General features: G+C 46.9%; 1 protein-coding gene across 1 annotated transcript; it reads right to left on the bottom strand.

The window, feature by feature from the left end:
• Window positions 1-1,690: 1,690 nt before the first annotated feature.
• On the bottom strand, window positions 1,691-9,349 carry LOC104370702 (GDNF family receptor alpha-4). The gene is made up of 8 exons (XM_086621714.1): window positions 9,307-9,349; window positions 5,510-5,785; window positions 4,732-4,824; window positions 3,966-4,311; window positions 3,778-3,887; window positions 3,327-3,461; window positions 2,133-2,263; window positions 1,691-1,825 (listed from the first exon to the last, which is right to left on the bottom strand). Exons 1-8 carry the CDS (start codon window positions 9,347-9,349, stop codon window positions 1,691-1,693), a joined length of 1,269 nt encoding a protein of 422 aa, XP_086477840.1.
• Window positions 9,350-10,375: the final 1,026 nt, after the last annotated feature.

Here is a 10,375-nt window from a genome sequence, read left to right as displayed (position 1 = left end):
AGATTTGGACAGGCAGTGTGGAAGGGGACAGTGACAATGTCAGTATGCGGAGACAAGGTAGTTGCAGCTCCAAGATTTTTGCAACTGAACGTTGCTTCGATAAGCTATATATGTTCTCTAAGCATTACTAAGGTTTGTCTTGAGGCCGGGCAAGGTCATCCTCTGCTAGATAAATTTCCTGGGTTTGAGCACAGAAATCCATCTTAACCCAAAAAAACCAAGTCTGTTGCTAGCTGTGATAATGGATGATATGTATATGTTGCAAGGGGCAAAACAGAAAGGAGCAAGAATATAAACTGTAGCATAGTGTCCTTGATCTGGGATGGTATTTTTCATATACTTAACAGATTTGAAAAAGGAACAGAATGTAATTCAGAACTGGTGTTTACCAGAGACTTCATGTGTATGTTTATCGAGCTTTACTTGCGGCCCACCTTGGCACACGGACTTCTAGTCTTTAGGATGGTATGCTGTACTCCACGCCTTGACAGGCTTGACGAGTGGACCTGTATGAACTTCATGAAGTTCAACAAGGCCAAATGCAATGTCCTGCAACTAGGTTGGGACAATCCCTATTATCAATACAGACCAGGGGATGAATGGATCGAGGGCAGCCTTGCAGAAAAGGACTGGGGGATACTGGTGGATGAAAACTTGGACGTGAGCTGATAACATGTGCTTGCAGTCCAGAAAGCCATATCATCTCTTGGACTGCATAAAAAGCAGCATGGCCAGCAGGTCAAGAGAAGTGATTCTCCCACTCTACTCTACTCTATCCCACCCTACTCCACTCCAGCTGGAGTCCTGTATCCAGCTTTGGGGTGCCCAGTACAAGATAGACATGGACCCGTTGAACCAGGTCCAGAGGTGGGCAATGAAAATGATGAGAGGGCTGGAACACCTCTCCTATGAAGAAAGGCTGAGACAGATGGCATGGTTCAGCCTAGAAAAGGCTCCAGTGAGACTTTATTGTGGCCTTTCAGTATATAAAGGGGGATCATAAGACAGATACTTTTTACCAAGGCCTGTAGTGACAGGACAAGGAGCAATGGTTTTAAACTGAAAGAAGGTAGGTTTAGATTGGACATAAGGAAGAAATTTTTTATGATGAAAGTGGCGAGACACTGGAACAGATTGCCCAGAGAAGTGGATGCCCTCTCCCTGGAAGTGTTCAAGGCCACGTTGGATGAGGATTTGAGCAACCTGATCTAGTGAAAGATGTCTCTGTCAATGGCAGGGAGGTTGCACTAGACGATCTTTAAAGGTCCCTTCCAATCTCTTCTATTCTATGATTGTATGCCTGAGAAAGGGCTCCAGAAGAGGGGTGGTAGGACACACTGTGTCAGATCGCTCCCTGCAGTCAGAAACCAAACCCTGTACAAGTTCTGACAGAACTCAGACCTTTGTTTTAAAATGTTGTGCTGGAATATTAGCCTGACTCTTACTCAAAATGCTAACATGGCAGAAGCAATGGTGGGTACCATATCTGCAGAGCTCAGTGCAAACTGATGGGAGGAAAGTGGGTTGCAAGTTGCGGGGAGGTTTTCAGTGACTGTTGTTCTGGGTTAAGGCTGCTACATTCCTCTTTTCTGGAAGCCTTCTGTTTCCCAAAGGTAAATCAGTAGTGGGAGGTGCCTGGATATGGAATAGCATTAATATTGCAGGAAGGAAAGATGCTATTCATGCCAAGTTAATGTGGGCTCAGCAACAGGGGCAGGAACAGAGCCAGAGATGGCCAGGAAGTAGCAGCTGCAGAATATACAGAGGAGGCCATGGGCATACTGCTGTGCTCAGACATGTCTCGCTGTGTCTTCCCTTCAGCCACCTAGGAAATGAAAAGCAGGAATGAATCCCAGTTAGACATATTTATGCCCAAACGTCTGGCTGCAGAGCCACCAGTCCTGAGCACTAATGTGAGACTATAGGAAACTCCTGTGGCCAGGCAGCACGGTCTCCTATTTCTGCTTGTCTGTGGAAGGAATAGCTTGAGGTAAAGTTGGTCCAAGGTTCTGCATGCATGTGGCATCCCTCACTTTGTCCAAAATCATGCATTTCCAGATCTAAGGTTTTTTGACTACTGTCTCTAGGCCACTTGGCTCGGTGATTTGTGAGGGCAACAAAGCAATGCATACCTGGGACATTTCTGAAGCAAGAGATGCACTGGCACTGTCTCCTTGGAAGCTTAGGGAAGATGAATAAATTAAGTCTTCCTGTCTTTCTAGAGCTGTCTGCTTCAGGTGCATTTGAGACCAAATGGTCTTTTCTGCAAACAGAAGTAAAGCAAGAGTCTTACTGTGCTTTTCTTGTGCACACCTTGAGTCCAGCGAACAGAAGTCTAAGGAAGCTATTTTAGGAAATGTACTCACAAGCTATATAGTTTTGATTTAGAAAATAACATATTCTCTGTGCAGTGAATGGCCTGTTAGTTTGTGGGTTTACTTGTAAGGTTGAGCAAACTGCAAAGCCAATTTGCACTGTACTTGAGGACTTTTGGGCCACTCTGGGACTTTCCCAGCTATTTTGTAAGGGGCAGGTATCTAGTATCTCAGATGGGATGTTTAGGTTGTAGGTGTATCTATAGCACTGAGTGTAAGGCTTTTTTGTGCAGCAGGAGGTAGGTTTAAATATTAGTCATTTATCTAATGATGCTGGTTTCCTTGGTATCCTTTGGAAGCTTTTAGAAACATAAAATATTTAAATCTTACTAAGGTCAGTTGCTAAATGCAAGGGAAAGAAAAGAGATTTAGGATCACATAGTTGCACGTAACGGGATTTTTGTAAAAGCTGTGCTGCTGAATCTAGTAACAGGGGTTGTGTCAGGAGCTACTTAGCTTTACCAAGTAAGTGAGGGCCAAGGGTGAGCATAGGAGAGGAGGGGGAGGAGGGGATCCCAAACCCCATAATCCTGGTGCACTGATGTGGTTATTTAGCAACCTACGGATACAGCATGTCTGGCCTCCCCTTGTGATTTCTTTTTTGCAACCCCTTCATTTGAATGTTGTTTGGAAATAGCTTCATGGTGTTTGAGATGAATAGAAGTGTTGCCAAAAGATAAAGAAACGCTTCTGAGAGCAGAGCCAGGCTGGTCCCATAGGTTGTGTAGAAGATCATGGACACACTGCAGAAGAAAACACAACTATACTATTTGGTGTCCCTGGCCATGGCAGGGAGGTTGGAACTAGATGATCTTGGAGGTCCCTTCCAACCCAAACCATTCCATGATTCTATATGCAAGAGCAATGCAATATAGGATCTTGAAATCAACAGGATTTGAATTTCTCTGTGCTGAGCTGTTTCTCTTACTCTCTGATATGATTGATGCTTACCAAGGCATTTGTTGCTCTCGAACATGCCAAGTATCTGGTCACACTTCTCCTTCTGGTTGCCGCTGCTCTCACATGTACACCACAGCGAGACCTCGATGCTGGAGTTACTGATGTAGTTGGGTGTCATGGGCGTGCCTGTCCCAAATCCCCAGAAACTGGAATCAGGATTTACTTCACCAAATGAAAGAAACGTCATGAGTCCTGTTATACTAAAGGGAATGCTGCCCTGGAGGCAGAAGCCTTCCATTGTGATAGGTAAGTATGTTACTCAGGGGAGGTCAGGAGCCCCTGCCAGGTGACTGAGGCATCAATTAGTCTAAGGCATATTCATTGGTATACTGAGCACTGTCTGCTGCACAAGAGCAGGATGGTCCTTCACAGCATCAGAGCGTGCCTGCAAGGTTGTGGCCTGAAAGCATCCACCTTGTATGTTCCTGTGGATTTAACTTACCAATCATCCCCATGTAAGCCTGCAGGCATGCAGCATGGTTGTGCTGAGAGCAACCATCTGGAGACATGTCTGCAGGTTGACAGTTTTGCTGGAAGTCAGCCAGTCGGGATCTGTAGGAAGGAAAATGAGACTATCAGTGTCTATGCTGTTCTCTTCTCCTGGCTAATGCCTGCTGCTGCCAGACCTACTTGCAGATATGGTCTTCTAAGCAGGAGTCCAGAAGCCAGAGGCAATTTGGTTTGGTGTTATACTGGAAGGAACAATCAGGAACAATAGTCTTCCGCCGTCGTTCTCCACAAAGTTCATCTTGACATGGACAGAATAGGATCCTTTTGGTGAAATCCTCGGGGACTTTCTCAAAGAAATTCCTTAGCCCTCTGTGGCATTTGCGACGATCACACATGTCCTCGCTTCCTGCTCCCTTGGTGCAGATAGAGGCATAGTCTGTGCGCAGGCGAACACACTTCTTGCTCAGATTACAGACATGAGTTGCTTTCAGGCATGGATTTGTTGCATCTCCTGCTAACTGCGAGCCTATAAAGTCCAAAGAAACCCACAAACAATGAAGCAAGTCTCCAGAAGAGATTCTGTGTGGAAGTAGGGGTAGCCCTTACTTGACTGTCAGATTGGGAACATCAAAATGAACAAAGCAAGTTAGTCCTGCTATGTGCCTGTAGTATGACAGTTACACTAGTTACAAAATCATATTTTTTAATTGTTTCATGTTAGGGTGTTTGTTTCAGACAATGCATCATTGTGGATTATTCTCCGTTCCATGGGCCTGGATCTGTGGTTTTATTTACACTTGGTAGGGGAGACAAATTCAGGCAAGTATCCAGAGCAGGCGTTCCTCTGATTAAAGGCCCCATTACCTCAAATTGTTCTTAATAATTTTCAGCCCCTGAAAAGATAAAGGAGGGCAGCATCATATCATGTAACCATTGCAATCCTTACCTGATAACAGAGCTGCCAGTTTATTATAATCTGTCTTCCAGTGTTCTTCATTTGCTGGATTCTCATAGGGAGAGGTCTCCAAATTGAAATAACCTAGGCAAGATACAAGATATTTTATGCAGTGGATAAATGCTTTTTTTAATTTATTTTTTTCTTATTTGTGCCTGGCTGTTTCCTCAGGCTGGACTTCAGAGATGCTCTGTCTTGCTCAAGCCAAATGCCAAGAATGGTTCTGTGGAGATGCAGAGGTATTACTGTGTAAAAACAGCATAACTTTTTGTCATCAGATTTCCTCTGGCTGGAATTTGGTCTGTGTTGTCATTTGGTTTTTTTCAGCCTCAGTACTAGTAAGGAGATGGGCAGCACAGGTGGTCTCTAGTGGGAGGCCAAGTGGAAGCATCCCACTAAAGCCAGAAAGAAGGAGCATGCTCAAGGAGGCCATTACAGTGTGTGTCATAATCACGTCTGCTTTCAGTGATGGACAGACGTGACTGTTTTGAGGTGATTTTCACATCAGTCTCCCCTCACAGCACTAAATCTAACTGTCTCAGAGTAGCTGCCTTTGTTTCTTAGGGTCCCTGGTGTATTTGAAGGGCCAGTCCCAGCCCACATCAGTTTTCTCTGCTTGTCAAACAGCAGTAATGACTCCTCTTCACTAAGAGATGTGGTTCCAAAGTGACACCTGCAGTGTTGGGAAGTGGCCTTTTGCAGTTGTTTTCAGATGGGGGCAGGGGTGAGCCTTACTAGTACCTTGTAAATTCATATTATTTCATCTTACCATCTGTCACACTGGAGTGAACAGTCCAGAAAATGCGTAAGCAGTGCTCCTGTCTCTTCATGCGCCGGTGACACTTGCAGTGCAGCAAAGAGCTGTTTCCGAGGTCTAGCTCTGCATTCAGGCATCTGACCCTGCTATCATGGTCCAGTGGAAGGAAACGAGTCTTAGCAAGGGCACAGTTTTCCAGGACCCTGTAGGTGGCATTGCAGGTAGAGTCCAAGAGGCACAGCTGTTCTGCTGCTATGCAGTCACTCCTTGGCAGAGCCAGGAGGTCTCCTGGTCAAGTAGGGAAAAGATTGTTAGGATTACAATCACGATGAATGCCACACAAGCACCTTGTCATTGTTCTGTAGGCATCCTGTATTCAGTAAGGGCTCCTCTCAAGAGGCAGAACTGGATGGGGTCTTTTGGCTGGACAGGGTGCTGGGCCATCTTGTCTAGACCGTACTTTTGCCAGGAAAGGTTGGACCAGATGATCCTTGAGGTCCCTTCCAACCTGGTGTTCTATGATTCTGTGATATGGAGTAGTAAGGAACAAGAACTGTCTCCATTTAGAAATAAAAGGATGAGCATTAACGTAGGCAAGAGGGAACAAAAGGTTAAAGAAAAGTCTCAAAAATAATTTTAATAAAACCTTTTTTATCACCCTTAACTCTTTCAACTTGTCCAGGATCAGGGATGGCTATGTATTTTATGGAGTAGCAAATCCCTGTGGAAACCTTGGCCTTGCTGAGGCCTCCTTTAAGAAGCTCTTATATCTGGGTGATGAAAACTGCAGTGCAATAAGCACATGGTAACACCATACTGTGCTGTGAGTCAGTGCTGCTGCCATTGCTGAAGTTCATACTGGACATTCAGAGATGTACTGAGAAAGCCATTTGTAAGGTGTAAAAGCAACTACTTTACTGAGCTTTGAAACTTATGGATGTGTATTTTTTGCATAATAGAAGAAATCCTTAACATAAGAGGCAAGTAATTTCATATAGAAGTGCTGATATGCAATCAATTTAAGTATATAGAACCCATTCCCTGAAATCTCTGCCAAAAATGCTGGGATGCAGGCTTGGCTTGTCAGCTTTCATCTGTTGGTTGATTGTGAACTCTGACTATCTCTGTGTGTGTATATTTGTGTTACACATGCATTGGTTATATATATACATACACGCACCACCTTATGTGGAAGTGTTAAATAATCTCAATTTAACAATATAGTCTTTAAAACCAGACTTTTTTTTTCCAGCTTCTTAGATTTTTGTATGGACTGTTGTCTCCTAAGGGTAACTCTGGGGTGATACCTAGCATTGTGTTGTCACAGGTAAGTGAATTCAGTCCGTAATCTTTCTTCATTTCTGTAGTGTAGGAATCTGTGTTTGCAGTACAAGTGCAATGAAGACCTGGAACAAAACTGTTTGCGAATAAAATTTATATATAGGGTAGTATGGTTCTTCCCTTCAGGACAATATTGTTTGGCTGGTTTTAGGAAATAACTGTGCCAAGCCTTACACTACCTTTAATGTTCTTTGGGTACCTGATATTACCTATCAGTCTCTTGTTCATCAGGTGCAGTAGTACTATTTCAGTCTGCCTTCACTACAGATGAGAGAAAAGTCTTGGTACAACTCCTATTACCTGGTGTACCGTCTTCTCCATCTAATTTGTTCTCTCACTTCCTTCACTTTTGCTGGCTTCATCAGTTTATTTGCTAGAAGCAGTAGGCTGCATAAATCTATGCCGCTCTGCTGCTCAAACTTTTGACTTTTCGTACTGCCCAGTGATACTATCTAGGTGTCTCTGTCTCACTTGTAAAAATTTCTTTGCTTTTCTAGCAACTTACTGTACTTTGTTGTTCATCTCGCTGTTAGGTAGAGACTGTATGACTCTGTAAGCTCCCTGAAAAACAAACCTCTCATCAGAAATACTTTGTACCTAGCACAGTGGGTTTTGGTTAGGCATTACACCTAGTGATTACCCCTAGAATTCACAACCTTAGTGAACATTCCAAGCATGATTACATCCTATAAGGTTGCAGTCAGTGCAGCCTTCCAATAGAAAATCAGTCCATTCTCTCCAGTAGCTTTTGGAATGCTAAACTGAGAGAACTGATCTACTCCACCATCTCCCCCAGTATCCCATCTCCAACAGTGGCTTGCAACAGCTGTTGTAGGAAGTTCGTAAAAGGACAAGATGTACTTTCCTAGCCTTAAGAATATTGCCTAGCATGCACCTGAGCTTCAAATGACATTTTAAAAACTTTAAAGTGATACGGTAATTGCCAGGGTAGAGCAGAGCTGGGCATAAGTGGATGGTCTGTGTTTCTACCACAGGCCTGTACCAGATGCTTCAGGTGAACCTGCTGTAAACCTAAAATTTAAAACAGTCCTCCTCTACAGACATCATTTAGTAGCTATGTGTTCTCTTAAGCCCTAATACTTGACATTCTTTCATTTTTTAAAACTTTGTCTTAGTATTCCAAATAATAACGTGAAAGAATGAGAAGGCTAATTCTTTCCTAGACTTATGGTCTTGGTTGCAGAACATGTTAAAGATACATGTGTAGAGAAGTCCCTTCTGTAGTTTAAAAAACCAAAAAAGTTAAAAGGTAATAATTCATTCACAGATTATGATTATTTATACCTTAGAAAAAAAGGGATAGGTAATACAATACCCATTTATTCTCCCTTTTCACTCCACACCTTGTCATATATATATATATTTTATTTTGCTGCCCCTGGTGCACGATGCTATCAATAGAGAATACGATTGCAGAAGGGAAACCTTTCTTTATTAAGCAGTTATCAAAGAAGCATTAGTATTTGGACAAGGAAAATTGTGGGAAATCTATTGTATTCATGTGGCTGCAAGTTCTGCTGAGGTCTCAGTGCAATAGCCCATTTTTATCACAGTCATTGTCATATTCAGCAGCTGCAGCTTTTTCGGAATGTAGAGCACTGCCATCCCATAGCCAGGGTCTAGGAATGCTTCAGAGCAGTTTTGAAATTTCTGTATTTCTAGTCACATCAGCCATGAAGGCTGCACAAGAGATGAACTGGAAAGAGGAATAGTTTCTCTCCTTCTTGTGACTTAGCAGTAGTAGAAGGCAGAGTAGAACAAACAGCTGCATCTCTGCAGGAGCTCCTTGGATTGGTCTTTGCAAACTAAGCCTCATCTCGGAAAACTATCAGCCTGAAGCATTTCAGAGGGGGAATGCATGGAAGGTGGGTATCAAAACAGGCTCTCAGCAAAGTCAGTGTCAGCGAGGTGCAGCAAGGATCTGTCAGACAGGTCCAGCCAGAGCAGATGCTCGCTTTGTGCCTCGCCTGCCGCGTCCAGGGATCAGCCCCCGGCACCTGCCCCTCCTCGCGCCTCGGGACGAGCCTTTCCCCTCCCCGGCGCGTCCCTCCGGTTCGGTCCCAGCCGTTTGCAATTCACGTTTCGGGTGGCAGCAGCCTTTCCTGGGCTGGAAAACGGGCTCCCCCTGCCGCGTGCGCCCCCCGCCGCTCGCGGCAGCCGGAGCCGGTGGCCGGAGAAGGGAGGGACGGGCAGCGGACCGGAGCCCCGAGCTCGGGACGTGCCGCGGGCCCGCGCAGCACCCGGGAGCGCCGGCCGCCCTAACGCCGCGACCCCGGCGCCGCCTCTGCCGCCTGCAGCCGCCCCGCCGCGGGCACAGGACGCGGACCCCGCTCGCCGGGAGAGGAACGAGGGACGCGCCCGGCCCGGCCCTGCCCCGCCGCACTCCCCGGCCCGCCCCGAGCCCGGCGCCCGCCCCGTCCGCCACCTCGCGCTCCGGGCGGTGTTACCGGCTCGCGAAAGGAGCAGCCCCAGGAGCAGGGCCAGCCCCATGCTGGCGCCCGGCGCCGGCGGTCGGTCGCTCCCTCCCAGCACTGGGGCCGCAGCGCACATGCTGCGCGCAGCCCGCCGGCGTGGGAGCGGCCGCCGCCCCGCCCCGCCTCGGCCCGGCCCGGCCCCGACCGGCCCGCCCCGCCGAGGTGCGGGCGGCGAGTGCCGCCCCCCCACCCGGCCCGCCCCCGGGACCCGGCTCGGGGGCGCGGTGCCCGCCGAGCGCTCGGCCTCGGCGCGTCCGCCCGCGGGGTCGCAGCTACGCCGAGAGCCGCGGCGGGCCGGTGGCGGGGCGGAGGTCGGGCAGCGGGGCAGCCCGCTGCGGCTGTGCCCGAGCGTCTGGGGGGGCTGCTGCGCCCCGCGGGGCCGGCAGTGCGGGGACGCGCTTCTCGGGCGGGGTTTGCAAGGACGTTTCAAAAGGGGCGGTTTTGAAAGGGGTTGTGGAAGACTTGTTTATTGATTCGTAGTACGTCCTGACACTGAGGGCAAAGCTGTGATTGCTCAGCGAGGAGCGACCACAGGGGTGAACTTTGGTAAAAGAAAGTCTTAAACACAGGGAGTGTTCTTGGAGGGGGCAGATACTGACTGGCCTTTGAATAAATTTAGAATAAAGCACTCTTGGTGCTTCTTTGGTCTGCAGGAGGGATGAGTGAGCTTCTGACTCCTTCCTATTGGCTTTGTTGTGAAGGGTCTTATTTCAGTATCTTACCTGGTGCTCTGCCTTGATTGACCTATTTGTTTGTATCCACACTAAGGATGGCGTTTCTGAGAGTCTACCTGGCATTTACACAGCTCTGCTTCTTTTTGAACAGATCCTCCTTTTTCGTTTGCATCTCAAGGTCAAATGAACCAATGAAAAACCAACAAAAAAGCAACAGTCCAACATGTGCATGTCAAACATTAGTATATGAAAATGAGGCAAACCTTTTGCAGGTCGATTTTTTGCACAAGTAGAGACCTACCCCATCTGCCCGAAAAGCCCAACTGAAAGGATAATAATTGTGCAAACACATTAAGTATTCACAATCC

This window comes from Tauraco erythrolophus, chromosome 16 (genome assembly GCF_009769465.1).
Source record: "Tauraco erythrolophus isolate bTauEry1 chromosome 16, bTauEry1.pri, whole genome shotgun sequence".
Taxonomy (NCBI): Eukaryota; Metazoa; Chordata; class Aves; order Musophagiformes; family Musophagidae; genus Tauraco; species Tauraco erythrolophus.
This window is presented reverse-complemented; position numbering and strand designations above follow the sequence as displayed.